The sequence below is a fragment of the Muntiacus reevesi genome, chromosome 18 (assembly GCF_963930625.1).
Source record: "Muntiacus reevesi chromosome 18, mMunRee1.1, whole genome shotgun sequence".
NCBI classification, from domain to species: Eukaryota; Metazoa; Chordata; class Mammalia; order Artiodactyla; family Cervidae; genus Muntiacus; species Muntiacus reevesi.
The window spans coordinates 17,909,986-17,933,839 of NC_089266.1; the positions used below are offsets into that span (position 1 = coordinate 17,909,986).

Here is a 23,854-nt window from a genome sequence, read left to right on the forward strand (position 1 = left end):
AAGTGAAAGAGGAGAGTGAAAAAGTTGGCTTAAAACTCAATATTCAGAAAACAAATATCATGGCATCTGGTCCCATCACTTCATGGCAAATAGATGGAGAAACAGTGGAAACAAGTGGCAGACTTTATTTTGGGGGGCTCCAAAGTCACTGCAAGGAGATCCAACCAGTCCATCCTAAAGATCAGTCCTGGGTGTTCATTGGTAGGATTGATTTTGAAGCTGAAACTCTGATACTTTGGCCACCTGGTGTGAAGAGCTGACTCTTTTGAAAAGACCCTGATGCTGGGAAAGATTGAGGGCAGGAGGAGAAGGGGATGACAGAGGATGAGATGGTTGGATGGCATCACTGACTCAATGGACATGGGTTTGGGTGGACTCTGGGAGTTGGTGATGGACAGGGAGGCCTGGCGTGCTGTGGTTCATGGGGTTGCAAAGAGGTGGACATGACTGAGCGACTGAACTGAACTGAAAATCACTGCAGATGGTGATTGTAGCCATGAAATTAAAAGACGCTTACTCCTTGGAAGAAAAGTTATGACCAACCTAGACAGCATATTAAAAAGCAGAGACATTACTTTGCCAACAAAGGTCCAACTAGTCAACTCTATGGTTTTTCCAGTAGTCATGTATGGATGTGAGAGTTGGACTATAAAGAAAACTGAGCGCTGAAGAACTGATGCTTTTGAACATTGATGTATTGAAGAAGACTCTTGAGAGTCCCTTGGACTGCAAGGAGATCCAACCGGTCCATCCTAAAGGAGATCAGATTGAAGGTGGGAGGAGAAGGGGACGACAGAGGATGAGATGGTTGGATGGCACCATGGACTCAATGGGCATGAGTCTGAGTAAACTCCAGGAGTTGGTGATGGACAGGGAGGCCTGGCATGCCTGTGGTCCATGGGGTCGCAAAGAGTCGGACACGACTGAGCGACTGAACTGAACTATCTTCATAGTAGATCTGCTAGGAAACTATGCCTCCTGCTTTCTTGCATGCCTCGACCTGCTTATAGTCCTGTGTCGGGGCAGATCAGACTAATGAAAGGGTGGAGCAACTAGCTCCTGACAGCCACCACTGCTTCATCCTAATCAGACTAGATAGCTATCCCCTTACATATGATGAGGCTTAAAACGGTTTTCCATCCATGCTCTGATAAATCAGAAGGGCAGGATATTTGTCCCATTTTATAGATGAGAAAGAAGCACCCAGAGAAGCGGAAGTGACTTCCACAGTCTCAGCACTAATTGACGATTCCATCACTAGTGTTTGAAATCAGACTTCCTGACTAGAATACAAGGCTCTCTCTTCCACCTCCACAAAACCCGGGGTTGGGGATCGGCATGAGTGCGGCCCACCAAAATCCAAGTAGCTGGCCGCTGTGGAGGATGGAGACAGTGCTGACCAGCGGTGCCCTGAAGGGTCGCTACTCATATTCAACAGTCTGTCCGTGATAATCCTGACACTGTTAAAGTCAAGTGGGCCCTTCTCTGCCTCCGCCGGGTTGAAGTTCATTCTTCGGATGGTCGCGGAAGAGAAGAAACCCTGGAGAGCAACTGAAAATTCCTTTTTGGATAAGTGGACACCGACTTAGACCACAGAAAATGTAGGTTTGAAAACGTGTTTGACGTCTGGCTGCTGCATTTGGTGACGAACTCAGTCCCAGGAGCAACTGAGACAGGCCCTAACTGGCCCCCTAGGTACCCCTACCTCGTACAGATTTCTGCTGCTCCTTCCGACAGGTCCAGCCTCAGGCACTCGGCCTCTAACCTCCAGCAAGCAGGAAGGCGAAGTGCGCAAGCGCACTGTGGACAACGGCCGCCGCCGCCGAGCTGTACTTTGTTTCTTAGGAAACAGCCAATCAGCGATCCGGGCGGCGACCAATGGGAAGCGCGAAAGAGCCGACCCGGCTAATTTGAACACGCGGCGCGGGCCGGAGGTTGGCGCGGGTGGGGTACCTGGGGAGGGGGCGATCTCCGGTGGTCCGGGTTTCCGGCCTGCTGCGGCGGGACCCTGCAGCGAGCGGCGACACCAGCGACGGAGAACCGACGAAGGGTAAGCACTGGCCCACGGCTGGGCCGGTTCCGCGGGCTCCTGCGCTCAGGTCTGGACGCGCCGACCGAGCTGCTGGCGGCGGCGGAAGCCGGAGCCGGGCCTCTGTGCTGTACACGGAGGTGCAGCCTGAAGACCCATCAGGTCCTGGGTGGTCCTCTCCGAACACGGCGCGGGGCGCTGCGGGGAGAAGTCGCTTCCTTCGATGCCTGCACGGGAGATCTGGACCCTCTGCTTATTTGTACGGGACCTTGACTGGGGTGCGCACGTCTGCACCTCCGCCCAGCCCTCTGTACATCCGCTCTGGGAAAGGTCTCCTTACTCACACGTAAGGAAGAATTGGGTCCTCCCGCGCGCTAGGGCTGGAGACGTGGGACTCTGCACATCTGTATGGAGTAGCTAAGACCCTCGCTGTACATCTATGCAGAACTGTTTGCAGAGCTGTGCCAGGGGCCGTAACTTAGTTACTGGGGCACCTAGTAAATATTCGATTGAATAAAGGAAGGAATGAAAGAACGTCTGCATGACCGAACACCAGGCGTTCTGCTGTTGTTTCTAGGATGCCCTTTCTCTTAGCTTTGACTCTTTAACGTACTGAAGTGACACGGAAAACATAAGCTTGGTCTGTCATGGGAAATAGGTTTTTTTTGTTTGTTTTAACTTCGGACTGTGGTTCTTCTGGTATCAGGGGGAAATGCCAGTAGGTCATATCAATTCTGGTTATGTTGGTTAACATTTATTGACTTACCAGGTTTGGGTTAACTCTTTTAATCCTCACAACAACCCAATGGCATAGATACACATATTTACATTTTACAGGTTAGGAAGCAGAGAAATTAAGCTTAGCTCGGAGGAGAACATCCACAACGTTTTTCTGTGTAAACTTCTGGATGTTACCCTGCTTTCTCCAGTCTCATCACCATCCTTTCTGGTCACCAAATTCCATGCTTCAAACAACTACCAAAATATCCAGTCCTTCTCTGCCTATTTCATGATTGAATTCTTCCACCCTCAGAGAGATTTTAAAGTGTCTAAATTTGTTGCTCTTTATATTTGTTATCCAGCCTAGCTCCATTTTTTTTTACTTTTTTTTTTTTTTAAGAAAAGAGTATGCAAGTAGCATATATTTAGAGGTCTTTATAAAAATTGTCTCTATCTGGCCACAAAGTGAATCTAAAGAGTTTTCAGAGTACTGTACAAACCATATTCTATTTCCACAAGCAGTTAAGCTTAAGATACAAAAGAAAAAAGAATAAACCCACACTTGAATTAAAAAAAATTTTTTTAATGACTCAGTCAAATAGGATATCATTATTGTAATTAAAAATAATTAGCATGAAACAGTGATAATGCTGTTTATAAAACTTGGGTGATGCAGTTAAAGAACACTTAGAGGTAAATTTATAGTCTTAAATGCTTACATTAGAACATTTTCTTTTTCAAGCTCAAAGTGAGGCAAATATCCAATTTTAATAAGATAGAACAGAACAACAGAATAAAAGTGTAGAAAATAAAATGAGTTAAGGGCAAAAATTAATGAAATAGAATTTTACTATATAATAGAGATGATTAGCTTAACCAAGAACTGTATCTTTGAAAAGACTAATTAAAAAAGCCAGACCTCTGGTAATATTAAAGAAAAGAAACATGAAAAAATGACCTTAGGAATTAAAATAGGGACATAACTTTGGTTACTCAAAGATTAAAAGAGAAAGACTTCAATTGGAACCGTTTTTGATGATGCTTTTGGGCAAATTTCTAAGAAAAACAACTCACCAAAACCGATTCAAGAAGCTATGAAAATTTTCAACAAGCCTAGGACTACTGAAGAAATTTAATTAGTTTAAAAACTACCTTCTGTGCTAAGTCACTTCAGTCGTGTCCGACTCTGTGTGACCCAATGAACTGTAGCTCGCCAGGCTCCTCTGTCCATGGGATTCTCCAGGCAAGAATACTGGAGTGGATTGCCATTCCCTTCTACAAGAGACTTCCCCACCCAGGGATCCAACAGGCTATTTACCTCTAACCTATGCTGGCTGGTGGGTTCTTTACCACTAGCGCCACCTACCTTCAAACACATCAAAAAACCCCCACCAAATTCCACCAGAATTATACAGGCATCTAAATATGTAGAAGCTCTCCCTAAAAGAAAGGAAAACATTTCCAGTCTATTTTGTTATACCAAAAGTGAGGCAAAGAAAATTTCAAGTCATTCTCTTTTATAAATGTAGTCGTAAAAATCTGAAATAAAATATTAGTAATCCGAAGCCAACAATGTATTAAAAATCTTTTATGATCATATTGGATTTATCACAGGAATGGGAGAATAGTTCAGTGCTAGAAGATCTATTCATATAATTTACATATTTACAGATAAAAGAAAAAAAAATCCATTAGGTACAAAAGTATAAGTCAATAACCGTTTATTTTTTTTTTTAATGGTAAGCTGGAACTAGAGGCGGGCTTCCCTGATAGATCAGTTGGTAAAGATTACACCTGCAATGCAGGAGACCTCGGTTCGATTCCTGGGTTGGGAAGATCCACTAGAGAACGGATAGGCTACCTGTTCCAGTTTTCTTGGGTTTCCCTTGTGGCTCAGCTGGTAAAGAATCTGCCTGCAATGCAGGAGACTTGGGTTCGATCCCTGGGTTGGGAAGATCCCCTGGAGAAGGGAATGGCTACCCACTTCAGTATTCTGGCCCAGAGAATTCCATGGACTGTATAGTCCATGGGGTCGCAAAGAGTCCGACATGACTGAGAGATGTTCATTTCACTTCACTTCAGAAATAGAGGCAAATCTCCTTAAACCAACAAAAAAGTGAAATGATTGGAACATTGCCTATAAAATCAGGAAAGAGACCAGATTGCTCACTATTGCTGCTTTTTTTTTTTTTTTCAGTCTGTATAATTGTATTTATTTATTTACTTTTGGCTGTGCTGGATCTTCTTTGCTGTGCAGGCTTTTCTCTAGTTGTGGCAAGCAGGGGCTACTCTCTGGTTGCTGTGTGGTGGCTTGTTTTGTTGTAAAGCACAGTCTCTAGGGCTCAAGGGCTTCAGTAGTTGCAGCACATGCATTCTATAGTTGTGGCTCCCAGGTTCTAGAGCACAGGCTCAATAGTACAGGCTCGAGGACTTAGTTGCTCTGCAGCATGTGGGATCTTCCCGGACCAGGGATCGAACCCGTGTCTCCTGCTTTGCCAGGTGGATTCTTTACCACTGAGCCACCAGGGAAGCCCCTATTGCTGCTTTCAAAATTGTACCCAAGGTCCTAGCTAGACAAGAAAAATAAATGTCCTAGCCTGCAAGACAATAAGAATAAAAAATGATTAGAAAACAATAAACAAAACTGTCCTTAGTTACAGTTTTATCTATTTAAAAAAACAAAAGAACACAGTGCTATCTCTGCACTACCACCCATAGAAAGAAACAGTCATCTTTGGACGTTTTTCCATGGTTACTAAAGTGAGAGGAAGTAGGACCTGCAAAAGCGCAGGCAAAGGGCAGAACAGCCTTGGATGAAGAGCAGTGCCTCTGATGACAGGACAAAGTCAAGTTCTGGCCTTGCTACTTGCCACTCATGTGACAATGTTCTTCCTGAGCCTCAGTTTGCTTTGTAGAGCAGGGATGTAACAACTGTATCAATAACTACAGAATGAGATTGTTGTGAAAGTTAAATGAAACACTTGTAAAACACTTAGCATAGTGCCTGACACACAGTAAGTGCTCAGTAAATGTTAGCTATTATATAATCATAATTATTTTTAGGTTTTTGGCTTCAGCCTGCTTTTTCTGGCCTTTATTCATTCATAGGACAAATATTACACAGATCTACTGTGTTCTGGATTTGGTTCCGAGTTATCTGGGGGTGCATAGACTACATCAACAGAGGGTCCTAATCTCTTGGAGTTTAAGAACAAGAAACACTGTGTTAGAGTTGTGAAAGAGCAGTGAAGGGAGCCACAACAACTGCTATAAAAAGTACAGCACCCAAGGATAGGCACCTGCCTTCTGAGCTCCCAGTGTCTGCAGGCAGACCCCCTCAAGTCCTCAAGCATTCTTCTTCAGGGGCTTCTGAGGAGCATGGGTTTGTTTGTTCTATCCGTCCCTATGGTGGTGGGCAGAGGAAGCTACCCTGAAAACAACCGAATCTTGGCTTCCCAGCCTCAGCTTGGCAGCAAACTAGCCTCCGGGTTTTAATGAGCTGCCCCGGGTTAGAAACAGGACGTGACTGTGGCTCTCTCAGAACCCTGAAGATCTTATTAAAGAATCATCTCCCTTGTACTTTGGGCTGAAATGCTCTTTCCAACTGAGGATCAAAGCAAACTTGACAAACGTTCTCTCATTAATCTCCCATCCCCCTGGGGCAGGCGCAGATCAGTAGCTGTTCTCTCCAGCTCTCAAAGGGGGAAGCTGATGTGACATCCACAAGGTGTGGCTGGTGGAAAGACCTCCCCAGCAGTCAGAGACCAAAGCAGAGACCAGGACCCAGGTGTCCTGACTGGGGCCATGCCAGCGTCACCCTCCTCCTGCCCACGCCCCCAGCACTTTCTCAGTAAGAAGGAAAACATCTCATTAGGCAAACAGTCTGCCTCGCTGGCCCTCAGGAGGCGGAGAGGAGAGAACTGTAAAGGTTAGGTGCACGCTGCTTCCAGTGCCCTTTTTAATTTCCTGCTTTGAATGTGACGCTGCTCTGTGCTTCCTCCTCAGCTAATACTCTCTCCACGGAGCTGGGACTGGCCTTAAGGCAGCCAGTGTAGACTCGGACAGTGGGACCAGGCACCCTCTGCCTTCACTTGCCTGGTCACAGGAGTAGGGTTCCTAGGAATTCCCTGGCAGTCCAGTGGTTAGGACTCCATGCTTTCACCTGCCAAGGGCCCAGGTTCGATTCCTGGTCAGGGTACTAAGATCCTGCAAGCTGTGTGGTGAAACCAAAAAAAAAAGTGAAGTTCCCTGGAGGTGGGAATTCGAGGATAGGAAACAGGCATTCTGAGTGTGGAAAATTAGGTCCAGTCCATTTATCTGAAAGTGTTTGCAGAAGGCATAATGCTAGTTACATGAAAGGGATTATAATTATTATACAAACATAAGGGACTATTATAACAATGTGAGCATGAGAGCATATTATATTACGTCATTATGAGGCAGTGTAGCAGGCTCTATGGCCAGACTGCCTGGGTTGGAACCGGGATTCATCACTTAATACCACTGGGATCTTGGGCAAGTTTCTTAACCCTTTCTGTCTCACTTTTGTCCTTGAAAAATGACTATGAGAATAGTATCTATTAGGACTTACCTGGCAGTTCAGCAGTTAAGACTCCCTGCTTGCACTGCAGGAGGCAAGGTTTTGATCCCCTAGTCTGGAGACAAAGATGCCTCATGCTGCCAGGTGTGGCCCAAAAGTAAAAAATAGATAAATAATAATAATAATAGTACCTATCTTGTGGGGTTGCAACAGAGTCAAAAGGAGATGAAATGTGTAAGGCGTCTAGAACAGACAGAATGGACACTTACCTATTATGTTTATTATTGTGATGGCCTGATGGCTGAGATAGGACTAGAATTAATTAGACTCAAAAAGATAATCATTGGTTGACATCTCTGTTCTCTGTGGGGAAGAAGTTGGGAAGTTTAGGGGTGAAGGACAAGAGTTTGAAATCAACTCATTTCTGCCTCTTCCCCCAAGGAAAACATGAGTTGTTTGCTGGAGTATTAGGTAGAAATCCCACGTTTCTTTGCTGAATGACCTTGGTAATGGTGACCCATTGGCAGAACCTAGTCTTTCCTGGGAAAGCATTCATCTATTCCTATCCCCCCGACTTCGAACAGCCCCCTCCCCCACCTTTTCTCATCCCTATTAATATATTCCTAGACTTGAGCTGAACTTTTCCAGGAATATCTGTGATTCCTGCATTCCAGAAATTCCATCTCTACCCTTGGTAGGCTGGCTTGAAGGAGAAATGAAAAAAGCACACAGAAAGGTCTGAGGGGAATTCAAGAGGGAATACATAAATAAGCTTTTGGCATGACTACCAGGGCAACATTAGGAAATCTATCCATGTCACCCTGTACACTAACAGACTAAAGGAGAAACATCGTGTGATCATCTTAGCAAGTGCCGAAAAAGCATGCCATAAAATTTAGCACCCATTCCTAATGGGTAGTGGAGGGTGGGGAACTAAATATAGAAGAGCTAAAAATAGAAAGTAACTGTCATTATTTGCAGACTTATCATCATTTAATTGAAAAACCTAAGAGAATCAATGACAATCTAATAGAACTCATAAGGGAGTTCAACAAGGTGGCCAGATACGAGATCCGCATATACGAGATCCGCATACAGAAATCGGTAGCTTTCCTTCGTTCTGGCAAAACAAATTAGAAAATGTAATTTTTAAAAGAACCTATTTCCAATATAGCAAAGACTGTACAGTAACTATTTGTAAATCTATCAAGAAATTTACAGAACTTATGTGAGGAAAATAATAAAATTTTACTAAAGATTATAAAGTTGTGAATGATGAAAAGAGATACAATATTCATATAGGGGAGACTTCATATTGTAAAGGTGCTAATTCTCATATTAATCTATAAATTCAAAATAATCCTAATTAAAATCTTAGCAGGATTTTTCACAGAACTTCATAAGCTGACTCTAAAATCATATAAAGATAAGCTGCCCAAGAATGGCCAAGAAAAAGAACAGTAAGGTGGTAAGAACCACAATAATTACAACAGTGAGTTACTGGAAAAGGAGAACAGAATGGGAAATCCAGAAACAAGTTCATGTTTATATGAGAATTTAGTTATGTTAAATGTGGCATTTAAATTAGTGGAGAATGAATGCACTGTTTAATAAATGATCTTGAGAGAATTCCTTGCCATTTGGAAAGAAAAGATATTTAGAAATATTCTCATACCATTCACACACACAAAAATAAATTCCATCTGGATAAAGACCGAAATGTAAGGAAGGAAAAGTATTAGAAATATTTTTTAAATGTGTTTATTACTTTGGGGAAGGACTGTCTTCTTATATATGACATAAAAATAACAAAAGAAGAGGTTGACATATTTGACCATTTGAAAATTGGAAATTTCAAGTATGGCCAGAGTAGGATATTTCTTCAAGAATGCATAGTTGGGGTACTTCCCTGGTGGGCCAGTGGCTAAGACTCTATGTTCCCAATGCAGATGGCTCAGGTTCAATCTCTGGTCAGGTAACTAGATCCCACATGTGGCTAAATAGCTTGCATGCCGCAACTAAAAATCCCACATGCCAAAATGAAGATGGAAGATCCTGCACGCTGCAACTAAGACCTGGCGCAGCCAAATAAATAAATAAAAACAAATATTTTTTAAAAAAGAATACTTGATTGATTTGATGCCAAGAATAATATCAAGTAATTTACCATGCCAACAGAATAAAGGAGGGAAAAAAACATATAATCGTATCAGGAGATGCTGAAAGAGCATGAGATAAAGTTCTAGATATTCCTGATAACAGCTCTGAGTAAAAATAAGAACAGATGAAATTACTAATATGATAATGACCTATTTGTCTAAAAATCAAAAACTAATATCTAAATAGTGAGGCAGTAAAGATCAAGATCCTTTAAGATCAAAAACAAGACAGGGGTCCCTATTATCATCATTATCATTTAACTCAAGGGAATGCAATAGACAATAAATGAATTTATTTATTATTATTATAATAATATTTATTATAGTCATGGAGAAGAAAGGGTAAAAAACTTATTTTCTGATATACTATTGTGTACTTAGAAAACTCAATAAGCTCTAATAAAAAAACAGTTGGAATTAATAAGAGAGTTTGAGGATTGTAGGTAAAAGGCAAATATGTTAAAATCAATCATGTTTTTCTCTAGTAGTGTTTACCACCTGGAAATGGAGATTGGGGAAGATATTCCATTCATAATAGCAATTAAGTCCATAAAGTACTTGGGAATTATATTAAAAGAACAATGACATTAAAAAAAATATGATGGAAAATATCTGAATCTATAAAAAATACCTGAACAAATCAAAAGGTAATAGCCGTGTACTTATATGAAAACATCTAATATAAAATAAATATGTCAATTTAATATTAATTCCAATTGTAATCCCAACTGGGTTTTTTGAGGAGGAATTGGTTCTGAGATGGAGATGGAATTGATAAAGATATTCTTAAAGTCAAATAGAAAAAAATGATTGAAAATAGCCAAGAAAATCATGAAAAAGTAATCTGGGGGTAGGGTTAGGTCTTGCCTTGATGGATAAGAAGCAACTGGGGGGACTTCCCTGGTGGTCAGTGGTTGGTACTCGATGTTCCCATTGTGGGTGGCTGGGTTTGACTCCAGGTCAGGGAAACTATATCCCACATGTCACAACCAAGACCCACTGTGGTCAAATAAACGAATAAAAAAAGCTTTTTTAAAGGAATGATGTTCCTTTTAAAAGGAACTATTGTGTTAGCACAGGAATAGACAGATTAGTGGAACATAATAGACGGCCCACCAATACAGTCACTTGGATATGGCAAAGGTGGCATTTCAAGAGAAAAAGAGATGTGCTGTGCTGTTCTTAGTCACTCAGTCATCTCTGACCCTGTGACCCCATAGACTGCAACCCGCCAGGCTCCTCTGTCCATGGAGATTCTCCAGGCAAGAACACTGGAGTTTCTACACCCTCCTCCAGGGGATCTTCCCAACCCAGGGATCGAACCCAGGTCTCCCACTTTGCAGATGGATTCTTTACCGTCTGAGTCACCAGGGAAGCCCAGGAATACTGGAGTGGGCAGCCTATCCCTTCTCCAGGGGAATCTTCCCTACCCAGAAATCAAACTGGGGTCTCCTGCATTGCAGGTAGATTCTTTACCAGCTGAGCAACCGGGGAAGAAGAAAGATTTTTGTTAGTAATTGGTGCTGGCATCAATATTTTTATTCTCTCGAGGGATAAAACGGAGATGAGCTGTAGAGGAGGTGGGAGAAGGCCCCTGAATATTAGACTGAGGGATACCCTGTCAGGCCTGAGTCAGATTGGTTCTCATCTCCATCGCCTCTCTGCCCAGGTGTTGCCATGGTGATGGCGGTGGAGGACAGCATGTTGCGGGTCGTGGTGCGGCTGCGGCCCCCCACTCCGAAGGAGCTGGAGAGTCAGCGGCGGCCTGTGGTTCAGGTGGTGGATGAGCGGGTACTAGTGTTCGACCCTGAGGAGCCCGATGGGGGCTTCCTTGGCCTGAAATGGGGCAGTGGCCAAGATGGCCCCAAGAAGAAGGGCAAAGACCTGACGTTTGTCTTTGACCGGGTCTTCGGTGAGACGGCCACCCAACAGGACGTGTTCCACCACACCACCCACAGCATCCTGGACAGCTTCCTCCAGGGCTACAACTGCTCAGGTGAGCCGGCCTCCCATCCCGCTGGGTACCAGATGAGAAAGGCTCTGGCCCTGCCTTCTCTGTGGGCCCCTCACTCAGTCTTCTGTGTGGGGGCCGCTCTGTTGGCCCCTGGGATACAATAGGTCAGACAGACAAGGTTCCTGCGCTCTGGATGCTTGTAGTCTAGAGCGGAAAGAAGACACATCGCAATATCACACTTGCAAGTCGGTGCTTGTCAACTGAGCTCCATTAAGTGAGCGAAAGAATTGTGGGCCTTCCAAAGAGGAAGCTACCCAGGCTGGCGAAGGTGCCCCGAGGAAGGGACGAGCTTCCACCCACGGTGGAGACCCCCATGCCCTCAAGTCCAGAGGCCTACAGGGGGACCAGGAGTGGACACGGAGAACTGGACAACTGGGAACGGGGGGCTGCGGGTGGGTGGGAGCAGTGCAACCGTGCACACGGAAGGAAGGAAGGAAGCAAAGGGGTTTGAGGAGGAAGGAGGGGCGGACTGGATGGAAACGCACCAGGGGAGCCCGCTCACCACCCTGCTCCCGACTCTTTCCTCTCTAGTGTTTGCCTATGGGGCCACCGGGGCCGGGAAGACACACACCATGCTGGGAAGAGAGGGGGACCCTGGCATCATGTACCTGACCACCATGGAGCTGTACAGAAGACTCGAGGCCTGCCGGGAGGAGAAGAGATTCGAGGTGCTCATCAGCTACCTGGAGGTACGGCTCTTGGCGCCCCAGGACGGGGCAGCCTCATCCCTCATTCTCACAACCACCTGAAGAGGGAGTGGGGTGGAGTGGGCTGGAGGGGTGGAGGGTAGTAGGAAGTGGGCGGACGGGGGCCCAGAGGGTGGACACAGCTCCAAGAGAGACTGCGTGTGAACTGACCCTACTCGTCACGTGAGGTCATCTCGCAAGGGCCACTCACCAAACTTGTCTTGTCATTGTCTCTGGCCCAGGAGCTCTGCCCTCCCCCAGCCCCCTAGGGGAGAGACAGCCTCTCCACCAGGCCCCTCCCTGGCTTCCTTTCTCCTCAGGTGTACAATGAGCAGATCCACGACCTCCTGGAGCCTAAGGGGCCCCTTGCCATCCGTGAGGACCCCGACAAAGGGGTGGTGGTACAAGGACTTTCCTTCCACCAGGTAAGACTTGGGCTTAGGTGGGCCGGGCAGCCCCACTGGTCCTCCGGGATCTCCTCACCAGGCAGTATGGGGATGTCCTGGATCCTGTTGGGGTGGCATTGGTTCTGAAGAGCAGCCCTTCTGTTGGGGAAAAGGCCTGGTTGGAGAGACTACAGCCCCCTCCCCTTGTGTCTCCTCTGCAGCCGACCTCGGCTGAGCAGCTGCTGGGCATGCTGACCCGGGGTAACCGTAACCGCACGCAGCACCCCACTGACGCCAACGCTACGTCCTCCCGCTCCCATGCCATCTTCCAGGTGAGCAGGGGCCACAGGCCAGGACCTGAGTTGGACTCCTGGTGGCCAGCACCCCCTCACCCCGGCCATCTGCCCCCAGATTTTCGTGAAGCAGCAGGACCGGATCCCAGGGCTGACCCAGGCCCTTCGCGTGGCCAAGATGAGCCTCATCGACCTGGCGGGCTCAGAGAGGGCATCCAGCACCCACGCCAAAGGGGAGCGGCTGCGGGAGGGAGCCAACATCAACCGCTCGCTGCTGGCCCTCATCAACGTCCTCAACGCCCTGGCAGACGCAAAGGTAAAACCACACAGAGCCAGGCTCCTCCCCAGGGCAACAGCCCAGTGCAAAGGACGAGGGTCCCTCCCTCCAGCCCTGGGTCAAAATTCCTTGGTGGTCCAGTGGTTAGAACTCGGTGCTTTCACTGTAGTGTTCAGTCGCTCAGTTGTGTCCGACTCTGCCACCCCATGAATTGCAGCACGCCAGGCCTCCCTGTCCACCACCAACTCCCGGAGCTTACTCAAACTCGTGTCCTTCGAGTCAGTGATGCCATCCAGCCATCTCATCCTCTGTCGTCCTCTTCTCCTCCTGCCCCCAATCCCTCCCAGCATCAGGGACTTTTCTAAGAAGTCAACTCTTCGAATGAGGTGGCCAAAGTATTGGAGTTTCAGCTTCAGCATCAGTCCTTCCAATGAACACCCAGGACTGATCTCCTTTAGGATGGACTGGCTGGATCTCCTTGCAGTCCAAGGGACTCTCAAGAGTCTTCTCCAACACCACAGTTCAAAAGCATCAATTGTTTGGCGCTCAGCTTTCTTCACAGTCCAACTCTCACATCCATACATGACCACTGGAAAAACCATAGCCTTGACTAGACGGACCTTTGTTGGCAATGTAATGTCTCTGCTTTTTAATATGCTGTCTAGGTTGGTCATAACTTTCCTTAACTGGAGTGGCCCGGGTTCAATCCCTAGTTGGAGAACTAAGATCTTGCAAGCCCAGCAGCTTAGTTAGGAAAAAAAAAAACAAACAAAAGCAAAAACGGGGACTTCCTTGGAAGTTCAGTGGCTAAGACTCCACGCTCCCAATGCAGGGGACCTGGGTTCCATCCCTGTTCAGGAAACTAAATCCCACATGCCACAACCAAGACCCAGTGCAGCCAAATAAATAAATTTAAATATATATATATATATATATATATAAAAAACGCCCCCCCAAAACCCCAAAGCTACCGAGTCCCAGCCTGGGTCTGTCTAGTCTAGACACTCACTCCACGCCCACCCACTGTCCCCAGGGCCGAAAGTCTCACGTGCCATACCGGGATAGCAAGCTGACCCGCCTCCTCAAGGACTCCATAGGGGGCAACTGCCGAACTGTGATGATCGCTGCCATCAGCCCCTCCAGCCTGACTTATGAGGACACCTACAACACCCTCAAATATGCCGACCGGGCCAAGGAGATCAAACTCTCGGTGTGTGCCAGCCAGGACGGCCAGCCTGGGGTGGGGGTGTAGGGGTGTCGGGGGAGCCCCCAGACTGGGAGGAGGAGGGGACAGGACCCACCGGCTTCCTCCAGTACGTGGAGCGAGCATTCCCGCAAGGCCCAGAGGAGAGGTGACCCAGTCTTCATCCTTCAAATACCACAGCACTGGGATGGCTGAATTATCTCAAGAGGAAGGCAACAGAAGGGAGTGGCTGAGTGTCAGCCAGTGATCTTTGTCAGATTTGTTTTTAGCAGCAGGCCCTTATTTTTGGTAAAACAACATATAATGCAGATAGAAGCAGAGTTGCCCAGTTTCCCCCGCCTCCCCCAGGGAGCCCTGGGCCTCCCAGATCCACTGCTGCAAAGCCCCTGGGCTGGGGAGAGCGTATGCGTCAGGGAGCCTGGAGTCTTGGGGTCAAATGCAAGCTCTCCCCCTGCTGTGTTAGGTGAGCCCCTGGCCTCCCCGTTTCCTCAGTCCTGAGGGTGAGCAGCCGGGGTGTGAGTGAGGTGCCTAGCAGTGTCTGACCGTTGGAAGTAGTTGCCAAAAGCTGCTTTGAATAAACAAACAGATGTCTCCCCTGTGTCCCCACCTCAGCTGAAGAGCAACGTGATCAGCCTGGACTGTCACATCAGCCAGTACGCCACCGTCTGCCAGCAGCTCCAGGCTGAGGTGAGGAGCCGTCTGGGGAGCTCGGCTGGGGGGCAGGGCAGTCGAGGGGCAGGTCAGGAGCACCAGGGTGTCGCCAGGGTGCTCTGCCACCACCCTGCGCCCAGCCGGGGCTCTGAGGGGTTGGGCCGCTTTGTTCCAGGTGGCCGCCCTGAGGGAGAAGCTCCGGGTGTACGAGGCAGGAGCCCAGGCCCCACCGCACGACCCTGCACCGTCCCCCAAGCCAGGCCCTCCACATCAGCCGTGAGTTCTGCCACCCTTTCCTGCCCCGTCCTTCCCCCAGCCTGTGGAGGGCTAGGATTCCTCGATTCTGTTCTGGCACCTGGGGTTAGGAATTCTCGTTCAGTGCCCAGCACTCTGATTGTCACCTAGAATGTTCTGTGCTGGAGGAGTAAATCACACCCCAGTCCATATAATAAGCAGCATCTGCTATTCACAAGAAGGTGCGTTCAAGGGGTGGATGTCATTTATTTCTGGGCTTCCCAGGTGGCGCTAGTGGTAAAGAACCTGCCTGCCAATGCAGGAGATATAAGAGAAGCAGATTCGATCCCTGGGTCGGGAAGATCTCCTGGAGGAGGGCATGGCAACCCACTCCAGTATTCCTGCCTGGAGAATCCCATGGACAGAGGAACCTGGCAGGCTACAGTCCATGGGGTCGCAAAGAGCTGGGCATGACTGAAGTGACTTAACGTGCCCCCACGTTGTCTTTTTCTAAACCAGAAAATCCTTGACTCCTTCTTCACCCTCAGTTACTACCCACCTGTTACCTGAGCATCCAACCCCTTACAGACTCTACCACCTGAAGCCACAGAGAGCCTGCCCCTCCCTGCTGTTCCCACCTGCCCCTGCTTCACACCTCGCAAACCTCTCCTTTCCTCCTTAGCCTCCCCAGCCGCCCCTCACCGTCCCACCTCCCCAGCCAGCCCTGCACCCCAGAGCTCCAGCCAGGGTCAGCAGTCCTTCAAGAGGAGAGCCTGGGGTCAGAGGCCCCAGGGGAGAAGGTCATGGATGAGAACTCCTCACATAGGGAGCAGCCACCGGAGGACAAGGACGAAGGCCTGGCCAAGGAGGTAGGGCTTGGAGCTGGTGGAATATTGGAAGAAAATCCTCTCCCCCAACTCTTGGGTCCCTTCAGCCCTGGCTTCTCTGCTTGGATGGCTTATATCTCAGTCATCCGGAGACTTTAAGATTCTGTGCAGGAAGAACTAGTCAGATCCAGTGTGTATGAAAGCAGGGAGCCTGTGTGTTTCCAGAAGGGGAGGAGGGAGGGAGGACATGAACTGGGAGAGAGAAGGACCCTACTAGGACCAGGTGGTTCCGGGAGCTGTCATTCCCGCTCTCAGAAGATGGGAGGGTTTCAGGAGCTATGCAGGTAAAACGAGGGAGGCTGCCCTGGGCTCTCTACCTGTGGCGCTCTTCCTCTCTAGATTCCAACCCAGGTGCCGGAACAGAACCTCAGACACCCATCGCCCAGGTCTCCTGACCTGACCGTGCAGCCCAAGCCAGTCATGGACCACCTCCCACCACCCAGCCTGGACAGGGACCATTCTAAGCAGTAGGTATCTTCTTGTTCCTCTCCAGGCTCCGAGGCGGGAGGTGATGGGTCCAGGCATCCTGGAAGGAGAAAAGTGAAAGTTGCTCAGTCATGTCCAACTCTTTGCCACCCCACGGACTGTAGCCTGCCAGCCTTCTCTGACCCTGGAATTCTCCCTGGAAGGAGAAGTGGTGCCAAGCATATCATAGAAGCTCTGTTTGTGTTTTAGTTAAAGAGGCAAGTCTTTTTTTTTTTCGGCTGCCCATTGCTGCACGTGGGTTTTCTCCAGTTGTGGCAAGCAGTGAATATTCTTCATTGCAGAGGCTTCTCTTGTTGTGGCTCGTGGGCTTTCAAGAGCAGGCTCAGCACTTGTGGTGCACATGCTTAGTTGCTTCAAGGCATGTGGGGTCCTCCTAGATCAGGGATCAAACCCCTTGTCCCCTGCATTGGCAGACGGATTCTTAACCACCACACCAGGAAGTCCAAGAAGCAAGTCTTTTGTCATCCAATTGTCCCATACCTGCTGTCAACAATTTGATATTATCGCCTACTCTGTTTACGTAGCAGCCTCTCTATTTATTACTCTGTATAGCTGGCAGTTTGACAAGAGGGAAGCAAAACACCAAATTCCATGCAGACAGCTGGTGGATGCCAAGGTAGGGCAGGGCTGCCTGGGGCTGGAGCTATGCTTTCCAGTCTAAGGGCCAAGCTGCCCGTGCTCAGCCAAGAGAAGCTGGGCAGCCGCTGAGGATGGGATAGCCTTCCTGAGTCAGGTGTTTGTCGTCTGTCTCATCGACAGATTGACTGAGGCTATTTCTCCTCAGAAGTAAATACAAACCCAGAGAGAAATGGCTTTTGGACCATTCTTTCCGTGCTTAATAGAGAGGTGCTGCTAGTATTTTCTTCCTTGGCCCCTAGAACATAAATCCTCTGCTACTTAGCTTTGCTGCTGCCAATCCAACACCTCCCTCCACAGCACGCCTCACGCTAGGCTGTGTATTTAAAGCTTCCGGACAGAAGGGCCTGTTTAATTTTATTTCTTGTTGAGGAGTGTCTGTTCCCGACTCAGCAAAAATGCTGCAGCCTGAATAATCAGTGGCTTATTATCTGTCTCCTGCTGCCGACTCCCCAGGGCCCAGGAGTGGCAGGAATGTACTGGCGGGATGCCCCCTGGGCCCTCAGGGAACAACCAGGGGCCGCCACTGATGACTCAGGGTCTCTTGGCCTGGAGTCCCCCGTTGCGAAGATGGGGGACACCAGGGTTCTCGTTTCTGCTTTGCCTCTGATTTTGTGGTTTCTGACAAGTGGCTTCAACCTTGGCTACGATTTGGGCTTCACAGTCCAGAGCTAATAATGTTGTTTAGTCGCTAAGTCGTGTCTGACTCTTTTGCTCCCCCATGGACTGTAGCCCACCAGGCTCCTCTGTCCATGGGATTTCCCAGGCAGGGATACTGGAGTGGATTACCATTTCCTTCTCCATATCTTCTCGACCCAAGGATCCAACGTGTGTCTCCTACATTGGCAGGCGGGTTCTTTACCACTGAGCCACCAGGGAAGCAGAGCTCATAACAGATACTAATAAAAGTGATGGAAGACCCAAAGTATCAGGGGTTGCGGAACATTCTAGATCGGCAGCCCCTGATACTTGGGAACACCCTAACAACCAGATAATCGAAAATAATTTCACTTTGACTTTAGAATTTAGAATCTCAGACCACCGGGACACTGAGTAGATTTTAGATTTTCCAGTTCAGTGGTTTTTCAGGATTTTTTTTAGCGGCAAAGCCCTGTCTTCAAATGAAATCTTATCCTGAGGTCTAATATGTAGAACAGATAAAGCAGAGCTGTTCCATTAAAAATGTCCTCTGATGGATTTCTTGAAACCTAAATTGAACACTCGTGATATAGACCAACTCCCCATTTGCCGGGGCCACAGGACGAGAGGGACGGAGTCAGACCTGGCTCATCTGACAGCCAAGCCAGAGCATTTGTCCCCAGATGCCCACTTTTCTCCGTTGTCTTATTTTCATATAATTTGTGGCTCAGGCAGATATAGAATGAGTTTCTGCGGTGTCCTTTTTAATTTATATCCTGCCTTCTTTCAAAGGGGCCTGGAGGCTGCTTTATAAAATGAGTTTGGGCTCCCTGTGCAGACACTGAGGGCAGAGGAGGGGGCTCAGAGATGCCCAGGCAGGTGGTGCTACCCAGGGATGAATGATTGGCCATGAATAATCCCCACTGAGATAATTGTGTTTATTCTTTTATCATAGGTGTGCCTCGCAGAAAGAAAATTTGCTTTATTAGAATCTAAATTTACAACATCAATAATCACATTATCCTCATAATTTCCTTTAAATAGCCCCTCAGTGCATGCGAGGTACATAATACACACACACTCTTTCAGGATCCCAGTTGTTAAATAGAAAGTGCAGGCTGAATGCATTTTTGAGGGTCTCCTCAGAACCAAGATCAACATGGCCTGTCTTATTTAATCTCCTCTTATCCTAATGAGGTAGATGGCATGATTATTATTATTATAGAATATAATAATTAGCTAACCTTACAGTGCTGAGTATGTACCAAGTACTCATTAAATGCTTTATATCTAAAATAACCCATTTGGGGACTTCGCTGGAGTCCAGTGGTTGGGACTCTAAATTTTCACTGCTGAGGGCCCGAGGTTCAATCCCTGGTCAGGGAACTAGGGTCCCGCAAGCCTCCAGGCATGACCAAAAATTTAAAAAATAACCCATTTCATTTTCCCAGCAAGCCTATGAGGTAGCTGCATGTGTTATCCTCATTTTAGGAATGTGGACACTGAGGGTGCAAGGTGATCCAAGGTCACACAGCTGGGAAGTGTTGGGGCCGGAATTTGAGCTGTTGGTCTGGCTTGAGCCGGCCTCTTCCCTGCGACCTCTCATGGCCCCTGGGAAGTGGACTTACTCAAGACCACAGCACTCACAGGTGGCAGAGCTGAGAGGAAACTCAGACGTTCCAAGTGCCCTTCCCCTCCTTCCCGAGTACTGTCTTTGTCAGGGCACATATTTTGTGGGTGAAGCCTCCTACCATGACCCACGGTCATCTCTGCCAGCCTTGGTCTTCAGCACAACTGGGAGGGTGATGAGACTGGCCAAGCAGTCCCGTCAAGGCAGAAGGGGTCCAGTGCACCTGTGCTGAGGCGGGGCGGGGACCCCCTTGCCCCTCTTCCAGGTTGGCCCTGAGGGTGCTGTGCCTGGCCCAGCGCCAGTATTCCCTGCTCCAAGCAGCCAACCTCCTGACCCCCGACATGATCGCAGAGTTTGAGACGCTGCAGCAGCTGGTGCGAGGGGAAAACGCTGAGCCTGGAGCGGAGGCTTCTGGGGAGCCTGGCCCAGCCAGGAAGGCACCTCTGGCTCAAGAGCTGCGTTCAGAGTCAAGTGAGTCTCAGCCCTGCTCTGCCTCCTTCTGCCAAGGTCAGAGCCTCAGATGCATGGTTTGGTGGGAGGCTGGACCCCTGGGATCACGGGCATCTGCAGAGAGAGGCCTAGGAGTCACGCAGACCTGAGGAGTCAGGCACTCCTGCCTGTCTCGTGTCTCCCCAGATTCTAGAATCTCTCCTCCCTTCAACGCCTGATCCCTCTTCCACACCCTTCTCCTCTCTGCCCAGGGGCTGCAGGATACTCGGGCCCCGTGACTCGGACCATGGCAAGGCAACTGAGTGACCTCGCACACACTCTGGAGGTCCCACCCGGGCCAGACTGCACTCCACCCCAGGCATCTCGGGAGGCCACAGAGAAGAAGAGGAGGAGACTGAGCCCCTCAGAGCCAGACAGCCCCCCAGCCCCCAAACTGGGGACCAAGCGCCAGCGCCAGTCCCTCCTGCCCTGCCTGAGGAAGGGGACCCTGCCTGAGGCTCGGCTTCCATGTGGGCCCAGCACCCCCACGGGGAAGAGGGCCCCCTCCCCCTGCCCATCCCCTCGCTTCTGCCCAGCCACTGTCATCAAAAGCCGGGTGCCCCTGGGCCCTTCGGCTCTGCAGAACTGCTCCACTCCTCTGCCCCTGCCCTCTCGGGACCTCAACGCCACCTTTGACCTCTCCGAGGAGCCCCTTGCAAAGCTGGGCTTCCACGAATGCGCTGGCTGGGACAGTGTGCCCCAGGGGCTGACCAGGCTGGATCAGCCCTTCCTCCCCAGGCAAGTCTCCCTTCCAGCCTCCCAGCAGGGGCTCAGGGGTTAGCGAGGGCCAGAGGTGCGGCCAAAGGGGAGAGGAGACAGTCCGCTCTTGGACTTGACTCTACGTCTCTCTCCCTTGGGTCTGACCAGCATCCAGGCCCAGGGGAGCAGAGGATGAGTTTCTGTCGAGGCATGGCTTCTCTTGGGGGTCCTGCCTTGTCTATACTTCAGAGCCGCCAGCTCTGTGCTGGTTTGTGACGGGCCCAGAGTAGCTCACAGAAGCCCCCTGCCAGCAGGGAGTAGGAACTAACCCGGGGTGCCCACCCCACTCTGTTTTTTTGCATCACTCAGGCCTGGCCTGAGTTCCGTGTTCCTCTGAGAAATACGTGTTTCCAACCCTTCACCCCAGATCCACCCCAGCATCTGGAACTGGGAAGGGAGGGGGATCCTGAGAAAACTTTATTCAGCATTTTCCTGTGGAAAGCTGCTCTCCCCCTCATCGTCTGCCCGCATGGCAGGGCGGAGGAGCAGCGGCCAGCTCAGGACCGCAAACAGACTGCAGACTAACCTGGACTCGGGAGGCCAAGGGTGGCAGGCTGCCCACTCCCACATCCCTCCCACAGCCCGAACCCCGCTCTTGGTAACAAGCTCAGAGCCAGGCAGGTGGAAGGGTGAAACTGTCTGAACTCCAGTTCCCCGGACACGCCACAAACTGACACCTGGATGTTCTCCCAGAACAGGGCTGTCACTCAGCTGTCAGCCGAGGCCGAGTGAGGCAGGGAGAGGAATCCGCCTCCTAGGAGGAGGAAACCTCAGAGGTCATCCTGTCCACCCTCCCGGCCCTGCCAGCCTGGGCGCCGGAGGGGGGAGTGGCTGGCACCCATTTCTGGTTCCCTTCTGATCTCTTTGTCTCACTCCCTCCCCAGCGGTCCCATGCCCCTGTTCACCATGAAGGGCCCCAAGCCAGCATCTTCCTTCCCCGGGACCTCAGCCCGCAAGAAGAGGCGTGCTGTGAGGTGAGGATGGGGGGATGTGTGGGGTGGGGGCAGAGAAGGAGCTTTTACCAGGGCAGCAGATGCCCAGGCAAACTACAGGCCCTGCGTGTGTGTGTGTGTGTGTGTGTACCCCTGGGAGCCAGTAGTGTGGGGGGTCTTGTGAGCAGGGCCAGTGTCAGATTGTCTGACTGAGGGTCCCAGGTTCGTGCTATTACGGGATTATACTAGAGGTGGGTGTCTCCCTCCTTTGGTAAAGGCTGCAGGCCCCCTCCCCACGAGGGAGACGTGGAGTGTTCACTGGATAATCCAGGCAGTGAACTGCCCACCCCTCACCTCTACTTCCCTCCCAAACCCCACTCAGCTCCCCTTCCTTCTGATGCTCAGTCTCCCCTGCTCCCAAGGCTCGGTGTCTAGCTCTCACCACCACCACCCATCCCCGCCCCCCATAGTCCATAGACTTGGCTGTGACCTTCCCACCCTTCTTTCTTTCTTCCTTCCTTCCCCCCCCCCCTGCAGTTCCTCCGTCTCCCGCTCGCTGGGAGTCGCCCGGGGCCGCAGCCGCATCGCCCGCCTTCCCAGCACCACCCTGAAGAGGCCAGCTGGGCCCCTGGCAATCCCAGGTGACTGGCCTTTGGAGGCAGGATGGTCTGGGCCACAGTGGCAGAGGGAGACAAGAAGTAGGAGGGGACAGGGTGGGCCGAGCCCCGGGCGAGAGGAGGGCCTAGGGTCCTTCCAAGCATCTCAGGGACCCTGGTAGGGGGGGAGACATGGGTTTTGGGGTGGGGGAAGGGAATGGTGGGATGTAGCCTCATTTTCTCCTTCCTCCCAACCTCCCGTCATCCAACTGGCCTGCAGAGCCCCCCTCCAGTCCTCACTACCCTGGAAACCAGAAGAGCCAGAAGGAAGTGATGGGGGTTAAGGGAGCGCTGTCAGCTGGGAGCTGCTCCGTCAAGGTGTCCTGACCGCCTGGCCCCTCTTGGTCCCTGGAGCCGCCTGCATCAGGAGCCCTGACCTGCCTTCCTGGCTCACAGCAATTAACGCCAACACCCTCTTCCTTTATTAACAGTCCTCCCCCAGCGGTTCATTCTGCTACTTGCCCTCTTTATTAATCTCTTGTTACACTCAGCTTCTCAGCTTGTATATATTCATTTGTGAGTGTTAACGTGTTGCTATTTTAAAGGGTGCTGCCATCATTCCCCCCTAGTTTATAATGCCCTCCAGGCAGGAAGCTAGCTATGGGGGGCTTTGTTTCCTACCCTCCTTCTCCCACCCCCAGCCCCCCACCTAACACAGGGCTCTGTGCAGTGGAGGAGGGGTCAGCATGGGAAGAGGAGCAGATGGGGGAGAGTCCCAGCTTGGCTCTTTCTGGCTTTTGAGAGAAAGGCCTCTTCAGCCCCATCCCCCCAGCCTGAAGCAAGAGCCCAGCCCCCTGCAGCAGTCCTGACAATGATGCCGATAATGGTGCCTTGATTTCCAAATGAAAAGAGTTAATCATTTTTACCCTATTGTAAACAGGATACACACTCAGTGTAAGAAGAAGTGTAAACCTTAATGCTACCACCTCGATGTAAGAGCTATTAATACTTGGGTCTTTAATACTCCGATCCTTTATTTCTGCATATACACACACACATATATATATTGGTGGATATATATTTTTTTATTATAATGATCAATAAACCATCTCCATCCTTGGTGTGTTTTTCTCTCTGTATACCTAGATAGAACAGCAACCTCTTCTGACTCTTTAAGGTCTCAAGAAACTCTTTTTTGGCTGTGTGGCCTAGGGAGATGTGGGATGTTAGTTCCCCGACCAGGGATCGAACCCTTGCCCCACTGCAGTGGCAACGCAGTCTTAACCACTAAACTGCCAGAGAAGTCCCGAAACAATCTTTTTTTAAAATTTTTTTTAAAGAAGCGTCTGAGCATAACAAAATCCCCCCTCTGCCTCCTTTTGCATCCTTCCTGGTGGGACCTGCCCCTTATTCTGCAGCACCACCCTCTACTAAAGGTCTCTCTTAGTGAATGAAGATGTGATCATACTTGAAGACTCATTCTATCCTCCTACAACCTGGGTGTGGGTTGCCCGGAGTTCCAGCATCAGGGAGAGCGTCTCAGTGGACCCCAGGTCTTAGTAAGACTCCAGGCTGAGCCCCCACCTGCTTGAACCCACCACAATCCT

The 23,854-nt window shown here is 49.6% G+C and overlaps 1 protein-coding gene across 5 annotated transcripts; it reads left to right on the top strand.

Annotated features, from left to right (window-relative positions):
• The first annotated feature begins 1,642 nt into the window (after positions 1 to 1,642).
• KIF18B (kinesin family member 18B) lies at positions 1,643 to 23,366 on the top strand. Of its 5 annotated transcripts, XM_065909104.1 has the most exons (17): positions 1,643 to 2,050; positions 6,415 to 6,599; positions 11,118 to 11,444; positions 11,994 to 12,151; positions 12,469 to 12,573; positions 12,756 to 12,866; positions 12,946 to 13,143; positions 14,138 to 14,314; positions 14,921 to 14,995; positions 15,135 to 15,235; positions 15,876 to 16,062; positions 16,420 to 16,547; positions 19,737 to 19,942; positions 20,173 to 20,698; positions 21,604 to 21,693; positions 22,189 to 22,292; positions 22,528 to 23,366. In XM_065909104.1, exons 2-17 carry the CDS (start codon positions 6,554 to 6,556, stop codon positions 22,632 to 22,634), a joined length of 2,646 nt encoding a protein of 881 aa, XP_065765176.1. In that variant the 5' UTR covers positions 1,643 to 2,050; positions 6,415 to 6,553; the 3' UTR covers positions 22,635 to 23,366. The 5 variants fall into 5 exon arrangements, with proteins under 5 accessions (XP_065765176.1, XP_065765172.1, XP_065765173.1 ...); XM_065909100.1 differs by lacking the exons at positions 21,604 to 21,693; positions 22,189 to 22,292; positions 22,528 to 23,366 and having other exon boundaries at positions 19,737 to 19,978; positions 20,173 to 21,600; XM_065909101.1 differs by lacking the exons at positions 6,415 to 6,599; positions 21,604 to 21,693; positions 22,189 to 22,292; positions 22,528 to 23,366 and having other exon boundaries at positions 19,737 to 19,978; positions 20,173 to 21,600.
• Positions 23,367 to 23,854: the final 488 nt, after the last annotated feature.